Source organism: Balaenoptera acutorostrata, chromosome 2 (assembly GCF_949987535.1).
Source record: "Balaenoptera acutorostrata chromosome 2, mBalAcu1.1, whole genome shotgun sequence".
In the NCBI taxonomy this organism is placed as follows: domain Eukaryota; kingdom Metazoa; phylum Chordata; class Mammalia; order Artiodactyla; family Balaenopteridae; genus Balaenoptera; species Balaenoptera acutorostrata.
The window spans coordinates 112,901,628-112,920,970 of NC_080065.1; the positions used below are offsets into that span (position 1 = coordinate 112,901,628).

Below are 19,343 nucleotides of genomic sequence, written 5' to 3' on the forward strand. Positions count from 1 at the left end.
AATGTCTGAAACATTTATATTAACATATTTCCATCCACCTCATTACAAATACCTCCATTTCATTTCTTTTTATGGCTGAGTAATATTCCATTGTATATATGTGCCACATCTTCTTTATCCATTCATCTGTTGATGGACACTTAGGTTGCTTCCATGTCCTGGCTATTGTAAATAGAGCTGCAATGAACATTTTGGTACATGACTCTTTTTGAATTATGGTTTTCTCAGGGTATATGCCCAGTAGTAGGATTGCTGGGTCGTATGGTAGTTCTATATTTAGTTTTTTAAGGAACCTCCATACTGTTCTCCATAGTGGCTGTATCAATCTACATTCCCACCAACAGTGCAAGAGGGTTCCCTTTTCTCCACACCCTCTCCAGCATTTATTGTTTGTAGATTTTTTGATGATGGCCGTTCTGACAGGTGTGAGATGATATTTCATTGTAGTTTTGATTTGCATTTCTCTAATGATTAATGATGTTGAGCATTCTTTCATGTGTTTGTTGGCAATCTGTATATCTTCTTTGGAGAAATGTCTATTTAGGTCTTCTGTCCATTTTTGAATTGTGTTGTTTGTTTTTTTGATATTGAGCTGCATGAGCTGCTTATAAATTTTGGAGATTAATCCTTTGTCAGTTGCTTCATTTGCAAATATTTTCTCCCATTCTGAGGGTTGTCTTTTCGCGGATAGACCACATTTTGTCTGTCTGTTCACTTGTTCATGAACATTTAGGTTGTCTCCACTTGTTGATTATGATGAATAATGCTGCTATGAATATTTGTGTGCAAGTCTTTGTATGGGCAGATGTTTTCATTTCTCTTGAGCATATACCTAGAAATGGGATTGCTGGATCATATGGTAATTCTATGTTTAACTTTTTGAGGAACTGGCAAACTGTTTTCCAAAGCAGCTATACCATTTTACATGCTCACCAGCAATGCATGAGGGCCCGTGCTGTAGATTTAAGAGAAAGTGCTTTCACATAGCAGGGAAATAAGATTGTAAACACCTTAAAGATAGGTCAGTACCTTACACTTTAGAACATAAATATCTGTTGAATTGTTGACTGAGTGAAATTCATACTTAGGGTTTTGAAAACTCCCTCAAACTGCAGTGTTAAAGATAACTCAGACTGTCATACTTGGGTACTGTTTTTACAAGCTCTTAAAATTTTGCATGAAACATTTGTTACTGTTTTTTTTTTTTAAGACAGAATAATACAAAGAAGAAAATTTTAAGTGAGACCGTAATCTTCCCCCCATCTGTGCTGACATATTTTAAAGGCTAGAAAATTAAAACAACATAGATAGGTACAAAGTGAAAAGGGAAGGTCTTCTTCCCATCTCCCAACTGACAGTTCCTTGTCTCAGGGGTAACCACTTGCAAAGGGTTTGGGCTTTGTTCTTATGCTCTTGTCATTTAAGGCCAGAATCAAGTTTTTTGTTGTTTTATTTTTCCTTAGAACCTCCACCTTCCCATATGCCTCTAAGTGTGTTGGGCTTGGCACAATGAAGCACCTCGTGAGGTTGTCAGGAAGATTCAGTGTGATCCTACAGTATCTGGACTGCACACTGTAGGAGAGCTCAATAAATGGCAGACATTAATCCCATAAACCACTGTTTTCCCAGACTTGTTTGCAGAAGAATTATCTACCAATAAGTTGACCTACACAGTTTTAATATTGATGGATAAATAAATCCATCAGAACAGAGGTTTCTTAAGTGACCTTAGCCAGGTGGACTCAGTGTTAGACAGAAGGGCTGCTGTCTGACTGACCCATCCTCAAGTTACCTGTTCATCTTCTAATCTCTTGTGTGCCCCTGTCCAACCGGATGATCCTAGACAGGCCCCCAGTCAGATGAGGCAGCAATAAATCTGGGCCACCCTGTGAACAACTACATAGAAGTCACAGTAGTGATGAGACCTGTTTAAGAAGAGCAGAGACCAAAATGGAGAAACGGAAATGTGACATTGGAGACAAGGAGTAAGGAGATGGGGAGAGAATAGAAGAAAGTTAGAAAGAGAGGGGGGAAGGTTGAGACATATTGAAAAGATGAAGAAAAAAATGCTACTTCACCATTAACCTATGTGATGTCCCCCTTCTCTCCTGGCAGATGCTCCTCCTCATCTCTCCCTGTGCTCTTCTGTGTCCTATCACTGAAATCTCATGCACTGAACTGGGTGGCTGACGTGTCTCTTCTTCCCCAGTGGAGATGCTGCCGTATATAAATGTTGGTGTTTTCTTTAAGTCCATATATGTCAGGCTTATGATTATATCTCCATAGTTGTTATCGTCTAGATTTTTCAAATTATGTCTTCCATCCTGTGCAATGAGTTAAAAACTGGGAAGAGCCTCAGAAATACTCTAATTTTTGTGTCTTTTACTATTAAGGATTATTATCTGAAAACAGTTACCTTGTGATCCTACAGATTATTTTGAAACCCCTAGTCTGTAGTGCTGTAAAAGCTGTATTGTGAGTTGAGTTGCCATATGTCAATGGTGAAGAAAAACTATTCATCATGACAACTTTTATTATCACTGTACTATTTCTTTTTTTTTTTAAATGAAAGCTGATTTTTATTTTATCAACAGCCATTCTTTAAACATGAACATGCATACGTAATATTCTACGCACACATCACAGTTTTTAACATTAGTTAATAAAGGTTAAACACAACATACATCCTTACAAAAAAAGTCAAAATGCAAACTTTAAACAAAAGTCTTACTAATTTAAAAAAAGTTTGTGTTGGGTACCATTTGTACAACACAGTTAATTTAAACATTTTCATTTTGGCTGCACATGAAAAAAGCGGCAGTAGAAAATAAAGTCATTGAGGGTTTTAAAATAGCAGAATAGGCAGTTTTGCCATGCAGGAGAAGCAATATTAAATATTAGTTTTCAAAAAAAATCCACATTTAAAAATATTTAGTTCAAGTCACAGAATTTTTCTCAGTAGAGACCCAAATGCAATGCATAATTAGCTGCCTTAGATGGCCTGTTTGAAAGGACAACATCCCTTCAGAGTATAACTTTACTGATTTTGGCACAGAAAAGAAGTCTTAAGAACAAGAATATGATTAAAAAAGAGGGAGAGGAACAGAGGAAAGAAATAAAAAGCAAGAGTAAATGAGATAGTAATTGCAATCACTAAAAACTGTGCATTCTCAGTCACTGCAGAATACTGTCTTCTGTCTACAGCAGGTGCTTATTCCAGAACTGTTATTGCAGCATGGATTTAATCTGCTTGGAGGTAGTCTCATCATTCAAATGTTTTGTTGTGTACCTGAGAGCATTGAGAAGACCTTCTACACTATTAGGAGGCTGGTCCTTAAGAACTTTGATACAACCTTTCATATCAATTTTTGAAGTTTTGGCAAATGCTCCCACTGGATGTACGTGGTCATAGAGTATTATGATGCCTACCATTACCCTCAAGCAGAATGACACTGTTTCTTCATTTGTAAATCTGCTTCTGTATTCCGGTGTTTCAAGCATGACTCTGCACACACTAGCCATGGTGCTTAGACAATCTGTGGTATTTTCTATTGGTAAATTTTTATTCTCTGATACAAATTTTGTTGTGGCATCACTTAAGGTTTTCAGCATTGGGGTTGCCTCAGCATAAAACAAAGACATTCGATTTGCCAATTCATTATTTACTTCATTTTCTCCTTCTGCTGGAACATTATTAATCCTCATACGACTCAATGTTCTTCTATAATAGCTGAAATCATTCTGTATGGCAGGATTTGTCATCTTGAGTTCATCAAACCGGAGTGTAAAATGAAGAATTTCTGCAAACTGCTTAGCAAGAGCCTGCTCTCGCTCTAGATGCTGGGTAGGAGAATACGGGGTACTTGTCAGGGCTCCCAGAAGACCTCTTAATGCTGCTTCTAACCTCTGAGAAAACTCATAAAATTTCTTTAATTTGCCTACTAGTGGAACAACTGCACCCCATGCCTTCTCTTGCAACTTCTCATCTGCTGGATGTTGGATGGCCTCTCGTATTTCATGGCCAGCTCCTCTATATGACTGCAAGTCCTCCAAGATGCCTTCTGCATCTTTTAGTACTACATTCACCTGATTATAAATTTCCTTCTCAGACTCTGTAGGCTGGGCATTTTCAAAATCAAGGAAAAAATTTGGCCCCTGCTCAAGGTCTGTGCATGTCAAAACTTTAAGAAGATTCCCCATGTTAAGGTACCTTCAGCCAGTGCTGGTGATTCTGTTCTTGTCCCTCTATTCTCCGCGCGAACCTCCAGGCTCTCTCAGCCCCGCTCCTCCGCGCTCCTCGAGCCGCGACGGCAGCTCCTCAGCGGCGCTAGGGGGAGCCCCGGGCCCGGAGCGGGGCAGCGGCGGCGGCCGGACCGGGAGCCCCTCCGCACCTGCCCCTGTGGCGGAGCCGCGACGAGCCAGGCGGCGGCGGCAGCCTGTACTATTTCTATAATTCATTAGAAAATAGTTCCTCATTTGATCCTAACAACGTAAATGTTGTGCTGGATGCTTTGTATAACAAATAATGTGGTCCTCTGAGAGCCCATACAAACTGTCAAGAATATCTTTTCCCTCCCTCTTTCCCTTCCTCTCTTCTAAAGTTGGACTAGTTTTGATGTGAAGTTGGTAGATTTCTTATACTTGTTCTTGATTTGATCAGAATCTTTTCTGAAATTTTTACAAAGAATCACATGTTTTCTAAACTCAAATTCTGAAATCACAAAATGTCACACTTTTCATGACATGAACCTGAGATGAGAGAATAATAAATGGCTTATGAGCTGGGAGAAAGGCAATATTTAACAGTTGATAAGGACCAGAGAGATTGGCTCGTGTGTCAGCTGACATTTACTAAGTAGTTCTGTGTATTGGGCACCATGCTGAGTGTCATGGCAGTCACCAAGGTGAAGATGAGGCCCTTGCCCATAAGAAAAACAGAGTAGAGGAAAGGAATATTTTGTTTAGAGATTTGATCTTCTTTCAAAGAAGAAACTAGGTAGCTCCAGAAAACATATCAAACCAGGTAGCTTCGGAAAACATATCAAATATAGCAGTTGATATAGTTAGATGAGATGAGGTAATATCATTGTTACATGCTCAACCATTGTTCAATGTGCTTTTAAATACATACATGGAATGAGGTAGGTACAATTATCGTCATGTTTTGTGCATAACAGACACAGTGACTTGCCCAAGTTTATAACAGCTGTTGAAGTGTTGGAGCCAGAATTCAAATGCAGGCAGTCTACTCTGAACCAGGCTCCTAAAGTGATTAACTGTACAACCTCACTTGGGGTACAACGTCACTTGGGAAGAGCAAAGATGCAGAAGGCAAAGTGGCTCCCATTAGGTGTCTATGCATCCCTGCATAGGTCTCTTAACTTTTATAGGTCTGCTTTCTCATCTATAAAACCGAGACTCATTTCATTTCTTTCTACAGTTCTAACATTGAAAGGATTTCTAATGATCTATAGAGGACAGAGTAGAGAGAGCACCTTTAGCTACCAGTTGGGCGCTGGTGCTTTCTCTGTGTACTGTCAGACACAGGTGCCTTTCTGGGTGCTTTTGTCTTCATCTGTGCTCAGACCTGACCATAGGGAACTTTGTTTCAATTGCAGCGTTACATGGTGATTTGCACAGCAGTCATTCATGGATTCCAATTTTTAAAAACCATGGCTGGGTTCTTCTTTGCACAAGTACAGAGTGTTTCTGTAAAGTAATGTGACCGATTTTGTTTTTAAAAACATCTGAATGTTGTTTTTTGGTTTTTTTTTAAAGTAGTCACCTAAGGGACCCAAGAACTTTTCCAAAAATGCTGCAGTTGCACAAAATCTTCTTGAAATTCTTCTTGCGGGGTACTTTCAGAGCCTGGAGCTCATTCTTTTTTTTTTTTAAGTCTGGCCAAGATTCATTAGGAAGCTTATTAGTCACAGTGAATAAAAAGCCATGAACAGAAGAACTGAGATCTCCAGATTCTGCCATTGGGCTTACAACACTAGTTAGAAGCTAATAAACATGAAGGATGTCCCAAGAGGAATCTTATCTAAGTCCCAATCTTACCCCCGACCAGGATACCCACAAACACAGAAACGATGCCCATGCTCTCCTCAGACTGCTTACCTGGTTAGCAGGAAAAAAGACCTTCTCCTCAAGCTATTAAACATCAGCAGGAGATTCCTGCTCTTCTAACTATAACCATGGGACGCTAGCGCACGACAGACAACTCCAAGCTGGGCAACTTGACAAGAATGTTGAAAGATGACAGGGAGAAGGAGCAAGCAGGGACAAGTATTTCTAGGTGGACACCCTCCTCATGGTTAATACGAACACAGTGCTGAGGCTTCAGAAAGTTTACTGCAGCCCAGGAATCGTCTCCATTTAAAAAAACACAAAGTCACACAAAAATCCTGCCACAAAGCAACAAGACACTTGGGATCCCATGGCCACATTAACTGGGAAGGCAGGCATTATCCACGACTGCCAGATGCTGACCACCCCAAGACCCAATTTCTGCAGGGCCCTAGAGAACCACGATTGTCCCTCAGCACCCACACAACCCTTCCCGGGGGTGTGGCATCTTCCGTAGCTCAGGTTTCTGCAGCAAGTCCCAAGGACAAAGCTTGGCCGAGGCCGTGGCAGCCAACTCACTCTGGAGCCCCATCGCTCTTTGTCCTTCCCAACAGGATGTCGTACATCTCCACTGACACAACGCCTCTGTGGGAGCCTTGGCCAGCCCTTAGGAAGTAAAGTGTGTCTGTGGGGTAACCTGATGGACCCTGTGGTCAGCTGGGTTGGCCGATGAGGAGCTCATTCTTTGAATAGTCATAAGGTTGGCAAATCCTCTTTCTTTGAGAATGAATTCAATGTTTGAAAACAGCCTGAAGCCAAATTTGATGAATAAGAATAGTTTAAACACCTTTAAACCATTCTATGGATAGGATCATTTTTGATCCAAAAGCAAGATGTGGCTATAAAATAATAAGACTGAGTTTCTGATGATACTTACAAACCAATTTCTACACTTCCAGTTTAGGTTTATTACTTTGTAACCTGATTATGAAAACAGTAAAATGTGCTAGTTATTATGCTGTGCTAAAATCACTTTTCAGTGTTTATAAGATACCCAAGTAGGTATTGGGCATGTCATGGCATTAAAAAATACTTTGAGGATACAAATGTAACATGTGATGACTTTTTTTGAGGCATATGCCCTATGTAATAGTATGGAAACAATTTTTTTTTATAAATTTATTTATTTATTTTTGGCTGTGTTGGGTCTTCGTTGCTGCGCATGGGCTTTCTCCAGTTGCAGCGAGCGGGGGCTACACTTCGTTGTGGTGCACGGGCTCCTCATTGCGGTGGCTTCTCTTGTTGCAGAGCATGGGCTCTAGGCGCACAGGCTTCAGTAGTTGTGGCACGTTGGCTCAGTAGTTTTTGCGCACGGGCTTAGTTGCTTCGCGGCATGTGGGATCTTCCCGGATCAGGGCTCGAGCCCATGTCTCCTGCATTGGCAGGCGGATTCTTAACCACTGCACCACCAGGGAAGTCCCAGAAAACAATTTTTGAAAAGAATTTCTGTGAGTTTAAGCAGTGAAGTAAGTGAAGGTTCAGCTATCACAATCATCTTGTTCTCTCTTCTATTTCATTACACACTATGGGAGTTTATATACAAATTACATTTCTCTCAGGTCCCCTCCCCATATCCTAGTTTTATACCGGATGGACTTTTCCACTGGTATATGCAAGGCACTGCTCCTGACTTTCCCATATGATAGCAATCAATTAGCTATGAAGCTAATGAAGCTTTCCTTTTTTTTTTTTTTCCCCCTATTCTAAGTGTTACCTGCTACTTAATATCTGTGAGCTGATTGGTCTACTACCTGATCAGTCCTGGAGCTTACTTAAAGACAAGCATATTTTCCTGTTCCCTTTTCTTGACTTTTTGGTTGGAATGCATTCCTTAGCATAGCATATCTCATTTCTGATTTTAATCCTGTATTTTGGTAACTTCTCTGTGATGTACCTCCACTCTTCTCTAATCCAGTGTAATTCAGCAAGCGTTTCTTAACCGCTTACTCTATGCTGAGAACACATGGTTGAGTGAGGTGTGAGCGACGCCCTTTAGGAGCTCCCGGTCTGGGGAGAGGAGAGCGGGACACACACACACATACACACACACACACACACACAACTAATACTGTGTGATAAAAAATTCCACAATAATTATCAAATGCTAATAGAAATGGTGTAGGGCATGACCTCCAGACAGCTCCCTGGGAGATACTGAGGGTCATGTGTCAGACGCAGATTAGTCACTGAATTGGGGGCACCATGGTAAGGAGAGTTCCAGCTCACTTCTTCTCCTGCCTTCTAAGCAGTTTGCTTTTTTTGAGGTGAGCTGAGCTAAGTGGTGACATCTGAAGTGAGGTTGATGGGTAAGAAAGAATTTGGCCTCAACTGGAGGGAAAAATTATTCCAGGCGAGGAATGAACAAGGATAGGCTACTTGAAAGTCCAAATTCGTGTTTTTGATGAATCCTTAGGGGTCTGAGGCTAGACTGTTGACTGGTTGGGACAGGAGAGCAGAACACAGGAGGACCTGGATCCCCCATTCAGAATTCTCCTTGCTTGGCTCTCTTTGCTTCACTTCCGGCTTTGACTCTACTACTGATTCTTTGAAACTTTAGGGAAGTCGTTCTCTCTGATCTTCAGTTTCCTCCTCTGTAAAGAGAGAGGGCTGAATGACCTGATTTGTTAGATCCCTTCCAACCTGAAGAGTATGAGTCTTTGAAGAAACTGCCCTATTTCTCTGTGCTCTTCTATAGCCTTTGTGTAAAGAATTCTTTCAGGCTGAACAAACTGAGGAAAGTGTTTTGAATATGAATAGAATCCTTGCTTTCTGACTTGGTTTGGCCTCTTTTATTATTATTATTTTTGCTTTTATTTCTTCTCCTTGGTAAACTTATACCTGGTTAAGGCAGGACTGCCGCTGGAACATACCTCAACTCTCCTCTTACGTATTTATAGATACATATCAGCATTCACATTGCATTTGGGCAACTCTGCTTTGCCCTTCGGCTGCAGGTGACAGGGCCACAATGCCTTCTGGACAACTCATAGTAGAAAGGTCTAAGCAAGTAACAATTTTAAACCTATAACACAAATGGGGAGCAAATTCTTTATCAATGGAATTGCAGGTTTCTCCGGTATACTTCAGGTATGAAAATAAACATATATTCCATTTGAATACAGAATACAATTTAAAGTTAAAAGGCATACGTATAACTGATTCACTTTGCTGTACAGCAGAAACTAACACAACATTGTAAAGCAACTATACTCCAATAAAAATTAATTAAAAAAAATAAAGTTAAAAAGCCCTTTTCCTCAGATATGAAGTCGGGGATACTAGCTTACCACTTCAACTTAATAATTATTATAGCATTTATAAAGCACTTTATATTCTTTAAAGTACTTTTATTTATATCAAAGGTTGGAATTTAACACATTTTTTGAGGACCTACTATTGTTAAGCACTATAGTATGTTACAGGGATATTAGGATGTATTAGATGTGGATTTTGTCCTCAAGATAGCATATTTCACTATAACTTGAGCAATATCTTACCATGACATTAAATATGAACTTCAGTCTATTGTGATAAATAAGGATATGTACAGGCATTTTAAGAGAATAGTGGAGAAGCATCCAGCCTAGGGTGGGGATTGAGTAAAAGCCTTCTTAGAAGAAATGATGATACCTAAATTTTGAAGGAGGAATAGGAATTAGCCAAAAAAAAAAAAAAAAGAGGTCATTTTATCCAGAAAGAATAGCCTAAATTAAGACACAGTGATGTGAAACAGCCTGGTGATTATGGAGAACTAATATTACTAGAACATAAGTTATATATTGAGTAGTAGTACCTGAGCAGGTGCAATGCATTGAAGGAAGGTTACAGAGGACGACCTTTTATGCCATGAGAAGGAGCTTGGTCTTAACTATAAGACATAGGGAGTCACTGAAGGGATGTGATAAAGTCAGGTTTGAGTTTTTCAGAAATGAGTCCAGTAGCAAGGTTTAAGATAGATTTGATGGAGAACAAAATAGGAAGCAGGGATTATCTGTGTGTGAAATAATCCAAATGAGATTGTTTCAGTAGGAAAAATGGGAGACTAGGTTTGAGAAATGTCAAAGGGATAAAATTGGAAGAACCAGGTGATGGATTGGATTGACAGAGAGAGGAAGGTAGAATGACTCTTAGTTTCTCTCTCCAGGAAAGCTGCATGGATTGTGATGCCATTAATTAAACCATGGAACATAGGAGGAAAAGGAGATTTAGGGTCTAAAATGATGGTTTCCCTTTTATAAAAATTGAGATTGGGATGGAGGTGTGTGCTGTAATAAGAAATATATTTGGTCTTTGTCCCCAATTCCTGGCACAGAGTTCCTAGAATTGGAATTTCCTGAGTGCTAAGAAGGAGTGTCTCTTGTTATTCATAATGACCCCTTTTGATCACACCTGAGTTTATACTAATGAGATGGTTCAGGGTAGAACCCTTAGATAGCCTCAGGATGGGGCTGGTCACCAAAAAGGCCAAGTGATTAGAGCTTGGGAGCTTTTGGCCCCATCCGTAACCTCCTGGGAGGGGAGGGCACCAAGAAATTAAGTACTATAAAAACTCTCGAACAGTAAGATTTGATGAGCTTCCAGATTTGTGAGCACACCAAGGTGCTAGGAGGGCAGTGCACCCAGAGAGGACATGGAAGCTCTACATGCCTACATACCCTGCCCTATGCAACTCTTCCATCTGCCTGTTCTTGACTTGTCTTTTATAATAAAGAAGTAAATGTAAGTTAAGCATTTCCCTGAGTTCTGTGAGCCATTCAACAAATTATCGAACCTGATGGGGGATGGGGGGGAGTCATGGGAACCCCTGATTTATAGCCACTTGGCCTGGGACTTACAGCTGGCATCTGAAGTGGGGACAGTCTTGTGGAACTAAGCCCTTAACCTATGAGATTGGCTCTAACTTTGGGTAGTTAGTGCCAGAATTGAATTGAATTATTGGATACCCAGTTGGTATCTGGAGAATCAGAGAATTGGTTGTTGGTGTCAGAAAACACCCCAAGGACTTCCCTGGCGGTCCAGTGGTTAAGACTCCACACTCCCGACGCAGGGGGCCCGGGTTCGATCCCTGGTCAGGGAACTAGATCCCGCATGCCGCAACTAAAAAAAAAAAAGATCCTGCATGCCGCAACGAAGATCCTGTGTGCTGCAACTAAGACCTGGTGCAACCAAATAAATAAATATTAAAAAAGAAAAGAAAAGAAAACACCCCAGAAGGTCAGAGTTGGGAGACAGATTTGGGAAATGTCAGCATATAGGTGATAGTTAAAATCATGAGACTGGATCGAATTTTCCAGTGGAGAGAAAAGTAGAGGACCAAAGAGAGAACCTAGGAACGATGCTATGTTGAGATGAAGGTCAAAGAAGATGCTACAAGGTTGATGGAGAATAAATAGCACAGCAAAAAATAAAACAAAAGCAAAATCAAACAAACAAAATGGTATAGAAACATAAAAAAACAAGGAAAGAAAAATCTCAAGAGATAGTCAACAATATGGACTACCAATAGCAGCATTAAGAGAACTCCTGAAATGCCCTTGCCGTTTAGCAATATAGAGATCATTGGTGAACTTTGCCAGAGAAATATTAGTGGAGCAGTGGGAATGGAGGCCAGACTCTAGAGAACTGGGTTAATGGGAAATGCGGAATCAGACACATCATGGGTAGACTATGGCTCCGAGAACCTTGGCTGAGAAGTGAAGGAAACACAGGAAGGTAACTCTAGGAAGTGAAGTCTAAGGAAGGTTTTGGTTTTCTGATCAGAGAGCTTTGTGAGCCTGTACATAAACTAGGAGAAAGAACCAGCAAAGAAGGAAAAGATGAAGATGTGGCACAAAGATGGAATAACTGATAGAACAAGCCCAGAGGTATCAGAAAGTGGGCTTGAACATCAATAAGAGAGAGACCTTGTCTTCTGAAACTGGAGGAATGTATGATGCAGTAGATGCAAGTGTAGGTGATTGTAGGTCAGGTGAAGACGTGCTTGTCTGAATACTTCGTTTTTCAATTGTCTCAGCAAGATAGTGATGTGACCCCTTTCATCCAAAGGGATGAGTAGTGTTTGGTTAGGGGCTTGAGAGCATGGAGAGTGTTTGGCATGCAAGTTGAGGGACTAGGAGAGGACAATGTCCAAAGACTGCTGAGGGCCCCGCTGAGAGCAAAAGACCAATCCACCAGAGGGCTAATTTTTCCCCCTTTGACGTCACTCAGAATCCAGGGATTAGAAGTTTAAAAGGCTAATTTTGAGCTGGTCTTAGGGTGCTTATGCTGAATGGCTATGCAGAAGAACAGGCATGACTGGAAACTGAAGGTGATCAATCACATACATATATATATAAGTCCAGGAAATAAGTCCAGAAGGGATTGATTCGACTAGGAGAACATGGAAATATCAAGGACTGTGGTCTGTGTCTGAGGCCAAAAAGCACATGGTGGGAACCGGAAGGAGAGATTACAGGCTGACAGTGGGAGATTAAAGATGTCACACTGACAGAGGATTTCTGGATGGAGCGATCTGAGCAATGATGAAAGCCAGGCATTGGTGGTGATTTATGTGAAGTGAAAATAAAGGTCCCTGGACTTAATGCCAAGTTGTTGGATGCCATCCTCCTGGACACTGAAGGATCTAGGTGTCAACGTTCTCAAGAAAGGGAACATGATCAGTATGTTAGAGGATGAAGGCAATGAGGAACATTAAATGCAGCTAGGTCAGTGTAACCCACAGGAGGTTGGACTTCCTGTATGCTGAGTGTAGGTGAAAATTAATTTTATTTTTTAAACTTATGTGAACTATCAAAGTTAGAGACAAGAGTATTCAATAAGTTGACTGATTATCTGAAATATTTTAAAGATTAACAGAAACTAATACAACATTTTAAGTCAACTATACTTGAATAAAAAATTTTTAAAAAATCAATTACCGGGACTTCCCTAGTGGCGCAGTGGTTAAGAATCTGCCTGCCACTGCAGGGGACACGGGTTCGAGCCCTGGTCCGGGAAGATGCCACGTGCCGCAGAGCAGCTAAGCCCGTGCGCCACAACTACTGAGCCTGCGCTCTAGAGCCCACAAGCCACAACTACTGAAGCCCACACACGCCCTAAAGCCTGTGCTCCGCAACAAGAGAAGCCACCGCAATGAGAAGCCCGCGCACCGCAACGAAGAGTAGCCTCCAGTCGCCACAACTAGAGAAAGCCTGCGTGCAGCAACGAAGACCCAACACAGCCAAGAATAAATAAATTAATTAATTAATTTTTAAAAATCAATTACCTTTCTTACTAATACTAATTTAAAAAATAAACTGTAGGAAAAGACACTGAAAAGCAACAAAAAATAAAAATTCCCAGAAATAGATTTAATAGAACTTAAAGTAAAACAATACAACTACTAAAGGAGACAACTTAAATGGAGAGGTTTACCTTCTTTAAAAGGAAAACTTCACATTATAAAGGTAGCTTCATTCCTTAAATTTATAAGTTCAGTGCAACCAAACAAAATCTCAATGACTCTCTTAAGAAAACATTACAGAATGATTCTAAAATTCCTCTGAAAGAATAAGCCTGTAAGAATATCCAACCTAAATCTGAATGATAGTAGACTCATAGCTTGTCATGATGTATTGTCAAGCTATAGGATTTAAATTTAGAGTAGTAACCCATTAACTCCTCATCTCATGTTCAACAGCTTTCTTTACCTGAATATTTACATCAGTCATAATTTTGAAACAAGCTCATTCAAAAACCTATTTAAGATGCATTTCCAAGGTGTATTCAAATGTATGTGTTATGTCTTCTAGATTTTCTTGAATGCCTCCTGCTTAAAAATCCCCGCTAAACGTTTACTTGAAATCTACTCTAGTTTAAGATATTGTATGTAATTAGTGTCTCAGAATCTGATGTCATCCCTTTTCCTTTTTCTCTTTTTAAAAGAACTTTTAAACAAATTAACATCTATGATTATAGGAAGCTCACTGTAGTAACCTTGAAACCCATAGATCAAAGCAAAAAAACATGTACCACATCTTCTTTATCCATTCATCTGTCGATGGACATTTAGGTTGCTTCCATGTCCTGGCTATTGTAAATAGAGCTGCAGTGAACATTGGGGTACATGTGTCCTTTTGAATTATGGTTTATCAGGGTATATGCCCAGTAGTGGGATTGCTGGGTCGTATGGTAGTTCTATTTTTAGTTTTTTAAGGAACCTCCATACTGTTCTCCATAGTGGCTGTATCAATTTACATTCCCACCAACAGTGCAAGAGGGTTCCCTTTTCTCCACACCCTATCCAGCATTTAATGTTTGTAGATTTTTTGATGATGGCCATTCTGACTGGTGTGAGGTGATACCTCATTGTAGTTTTTCTTTTTTTTAAAGAAGTGAATGTTTTTGGTTTTTTAAAAAAATTATTTATTTATTTATTTATTTATGGCTGTGTTGGGTCTTCGTTTCTGTGCGAGGGCTTTCTCTAGTCGTGGCAAGTGGGGGCCACTCTTCATCGCGGTGCGCGGGCCTCTCACTATCGCGGCCTCTCTTGTTGCGGAGCACAGGCTCCAGACGGGCAGGCTCATCAACTGTGGCTCACGGGCCCAGTCGCTCCGTGGCATGTGGGATCTTCCCAGACCAGGGCTCGAACCCGTGTCCCCTGCATTGGCAGGCAGATTCTCAACCACTGCGCCACCAGGGAAGCCCAATACCTCATTGTAGTTTTGATTTGCATTTCTCTAATAATTAGCGATGTTGAGCATCTTTTCGTGTGACTCTTGGCTATCTGTATGCCTTCTTTGGTGAAATATCTATTTAGGTCTTCTGCACATTTTTTAATTGAGTCGTTTGTTTTTTTGATATTGAGCTCCAATAGATAGCTAGTGGGAACCTGCTGTATAGCACAGGGAGCTCAGCTCGGTGCTCTGTGATGACCTAGATGGGGGGGGCGGTGTGGAAGGAGGGGAGGGAGGTCGAAGAGGGAAGGGATATAGGTATGCATATAGCTGATTCACTTCATTGTGCAGCAGAAACTAACACAACATTGTAAAGCAGTTTTACTCCCAATAAAAAAAAAAAGAGAGAGAAACCACCAGTAATTGTGTCTCCCAAAGAAAACTTAACATGGTTTGTATTTTGATTTTGGATAGTGCATTTAACTAATATAGAAACCTCATTCCTGAAGTAGCATTGCATATTCGTCATTAAGGGGGAGTATTTTTCCAGAAGTACTGGTTTGTGCTGATAAACTTACCACACTCTCCCAGTCCTCATCATACAACTGCTGGGTGAAAGAAACAAAAGTTAATTGATTTGCTTTCCACTTGGCTCAATAATCTTGGCGTGGTTGACACCCGGTTCAGTGGTTCCAAGATTGTAATGGGTATAAGACTTAAAGTGGTCTGAAGTTGGGCTAATAATGTGCATTTTTACAAGGCACCTCCCCCAACCCCAGGTGGTTCTGAAATAGAAGGTCCTTAGGTCCCACTTTGAGAACCACTCATTTGTGGAGTTCACAGACTGATCTTACCAGAAACTGTATGGCTCAAACTGTACGCCTAAAATGACACGTCCTGGAGGTGAGAAAAGTTCTTCAGCCTGATTTGTATTCTCAGTCCTGGTTTTGGTACGTGTTGTTTCAGCCTGTGTATTTGTGTCCTGAGCCAGGGTGCTGTCAGTTAAAAGAAAACAGGGTCCAGGCAAAACCTTGAGGGCACAGAGTCCTCCCACATCCTCTTTCACATTTCTCTTCCCTTCAGTTTCCAAAGACATCCTTTACCCAGTCACCTACTGCTGTCCTAGTGGTGGTATTGACACAGTGATGACTTTCCCGCACAGTAACCTTGCTGTCTCCCTTCCGTAAAACCGGCTTTCCCTCGGCTGTGATGGAAAGATGCCATTAGTTACTGCATGTATCGGTGTGGTTACATGCATAAAAGTAAAAGCTAGAGAGGCCTTCCAACATCTTCCGCCTCCTCAATCCTGGCTTATATGGGGCACGCAGGGTGGTTGTAAGGGGATTCAGGGACACTACAAAAGGGGGGACCCTCCCCGTGATCTCGCACTACTGAGCAAACCATACTACGCAGATAGCTGCCTTAAAGACAAACTGTCTTTCCAGCTTTGAAAAGATGTTTCCTCAGTGTCTTTTCTAAGGTAAGCTGCTTGTTTGGTACCTGAAGCCATTCAAGGAGAGGGTAGGAATCATTGTTCCATGAGAGCTGTTTTTCCTGAACAAAATGCTATAGGTTTTTGTTCTAAGAATTGGCAAGAACCTCTTGTAAAGATAGGGAGGCAGGTACCATTTGTGCTGTATATTTATGATTGACAAATTCTGAGAATCTAATACTTCTGAGAGCACTGATCTTTGCACCTAGAACTCCAGATTTTGTTTCAAACCCACATACTGCTTGCTTTTTAGATGGGTACAGAATTGACACTCTTCTGTGCTCAGGAGATGTGACCTAACGCTGCAAATTCTCAAAGGCAAACGAGCATGTCTGTGGGAAAGCCCAGACAGTCTCGGGTGCGGGCACAGCCTGAGGCTTCGCTGACACCTAGTATTGACGGGCCAGAGGAAATGGGCAGTTTCCCTATCACATCACCACCTGTGTCTGCTCCGCTCCGGTTTTTCTCAAGACTGTCCTTTGGATGTGAGCCGGGGGAGGTTGCAGAGGAGCATTGCTGCCTGAGACGCAGGCAGGATACAGGTGTGACCCCATCATCCCACCGAGAGTTATGGTAGCTCATCCAGTTGGATATGCTCTGCTCATAATTACAACTAGCTTCATGTTGACCCACGTAATTACGAATCTGTTTTCCTTCACCCCCAAGAAAACCTCATCTGGCCCAGGTATCGAGATTAGGGAGTGTCATGTCTGTTTCTGCCTCTCCCCAGAGTAGCCAGGGCAGCTAGGCTCCCAAGAGAAAAGACACCCCCAGCAAGTGGAGATAGCAAGGTGGGTACCTTCTGTTGCCAAGCTGGCGACAGCCATGTGGACTCACAGGGAGTGTGAACTCTCCCAAATCCCATATTGGATGCTCAGATATTCAGCTCTGTTTCGGAGATGATTTAGTCCACTGCAGTCCTAAATACTGAACAGCAGGAAAAATGATTTCCCCTCTACCCTTCTGAGTTCTTAGCTGAGACCCCTGTAATTAATACAAGACAGATTAACAAGAGAAAAGCAAACAAGTTTATTAACATGTGTATCTCATGTATACATGGGAGATTCCTCGGGGGAAAATGCGTAACTCCAGGTGGCTATAAAATTTAGGATTAAATACCATCTTAATAAAGAAAGAGGAGAGAAGATATAGGCCTCTCAGGGGAGAGCAAATGATTTTTAGGAAAGATGAAGGGCACATGGAATAAAGGGGAGTATGATAGTTTTGACAGTTTGTGTCTAGGTATGGTTTGAGGTCCTAGTCTCCTCTCTGTGATAAGAGTCAGCCCTCCCTGGTTGATGAAACTTGGGGAGGGGATTTATGACAACTGAGTTCCTTCAGGAGGATCTGTCTTTAGGCAGATATGGGACATTCAGAGAAAGCCTCTCCCTGCATTTGCTGTTCTCCAAGTGCCTACAGCTCAAAATCAGTATACCAAGTTGGCATCTCTTAGAATTGCCCCGCTATTCTTCAATAATAATTTGTCATGCTAAAACCTTCCGCAAAGAACAGCTAGATTTCACATGTTTTTTAGTTAATTATAATTGCTAATCCTTTTTGAGTTTGTTACTGGTATTGTGCTTATCTTTTTTTAAAAAGTCCTCATCTTTTAGAGCTACATATTGCAGTAATTACAGATGTGAAGGTAATGGGATTTGTTTTAAAGTAAATATGGGGTGGGAGGAGTGTGCAGAGATACATGTGAAACAGGATGGGCCATGAGTAGATAATCATTCTTCTGCCTACTCTATGTCATAACATTTTCATAGTAGGTGGTTGGAAATTTTTGTAATCATTTATTTATTTATTTATTTATTTTTTTAATAAATTTATTTATTTTATTTTTTTAATTTTATTTTTGGCTGTGTTGGGTCTTTGTTGCTGTGCGTGGGCTCTTCTCTAGTTGCGGCGAGCGGGGGCTACCCTTCGTTGTGGTGTGTGGGCTTCTCATTGCGGTGGCTTCTCTTGTTGTGGAGCACGGGCTCTAGGCACGTGGGCTTCAGTAGTTGTGGCACGCGGGCTCAGTAGCTGTGGCTCGCGGGCTCTAGAGCGCAAGCTCAGTAGTTGTGGCGCACGGGCTTAGTTGCTCCGTGGCATGTGGGATCTTCCCGGACCAGGGCTCGAACCCGTGTCCCCTGCATTGGCAGGCGGATTCTTAACCACTGCGCCACCAGGGAAGCCCTGTAATCATTTATGAAAGTAAGTGGGTACCTTTGATTACTCAGCTATGATGTGAATTAAGTATTAATCACAAGGCGTAGACAGTCTGAGTTTTTCTGATGAAATATATGCCTGATCGTCAAACATTGCCACTATTCCTCTTGTCAAAGCCACCTAGCTTCATTGGTCAAATAGAAAATGCATACATTTTTCTAAGCTCCTTCAACCCCAGTTTTTTTAATGAAAAAAAATGTGTTTTCTAAAATCAAGTTTGATGTGACAGAGAGCAGCTCTGTGCAGTGCAGCTCTGTAACACATGCTGTGAGAGCGAGGACCTGGTGTGGAGGAGAGAAAGCCAGGCTCTTACTAAGGCACTGAAATATGATAAATATCCCTGATGAAGACGCCACTCCCAGAAACCGTGCATTGGGCTACTCTTAGAAAGCCACAGGTCATGGAATTGATTCTTCTCCTGGAGGCTTATCCAGTTCAGAGGCATAAAATGAAGAAAAGCAATCCTGTTTTCTTCCTGTTTCTTGGAATCTGCAATAACCAAGCGTTGCCCTTTAAACTCTTATAGTAAAGCCAGCTAAGGTGCAATGGCCCCTCCCAGCGATAATGACAGCTCATTTGGCCTTCCTAAGGCAGACTCCATTACCTTTCACCCCGTTTAGTGAGTGAAATGGTGATGCTTCCTCAGTGGAAGTGTTTCTTCATTGCCCCCAACATTTGCAGGATCAGTTTGTCAGATCTTTGTCTGGCAGGATTGGAAGGGCAGGCCATTTGCCTCACTGAAACTGCCCCTGACTAGTTTAAGTTTGCCAAAACATGACCCAACCCCCAGCAGAAAACTTCTCTGGCCTTTCCCATGCCAGCCTTCCTGAGTCCAGGAATTCACAGTGAAGTAC

General features: G+C 41.4%; 2 protein-coding genes across 4 annotated transcripts in view; one reads left to right on the forward strand and one right to left on the reverse strand.

Annotated features, from left to right (window-relative positions):
- The window catches only part of GRAMD2B (GRAM domain containing 2B), a 109,211-nt gene that overhangs the window by 46,379 nt on the left and 43,489 nt on the right, over nt 1–19,343 (forward strand). The window lies entirely within an intron of this gene.
- On the reverse strand, nt 2,745–4,430 carry LOC103014415 (CYFIP-related Rac1 interactor B-like). Its single transcript, XM_057539774.1, has one exon. The coding sequence runs from the start codon at nt 4,198–4,200 to the stop codon at nt 3,226–3,228; it is 975 nt and encodes a 324-aa protein (XP_057395757.1). The 5' UTR covers nt 4,201–4,430; the 3' UTR covers nt 2,745–3,225.

Excerpts from the sequence above, each read along its gene's own strand:
- LOC103014415 (XM_057539774.1), bottom strand. The coding sequence starts at position 4,200 with ATGGGGAATCTTCTTAAAGTTTTGACATGCACAGACCTTGAGCAGGGG.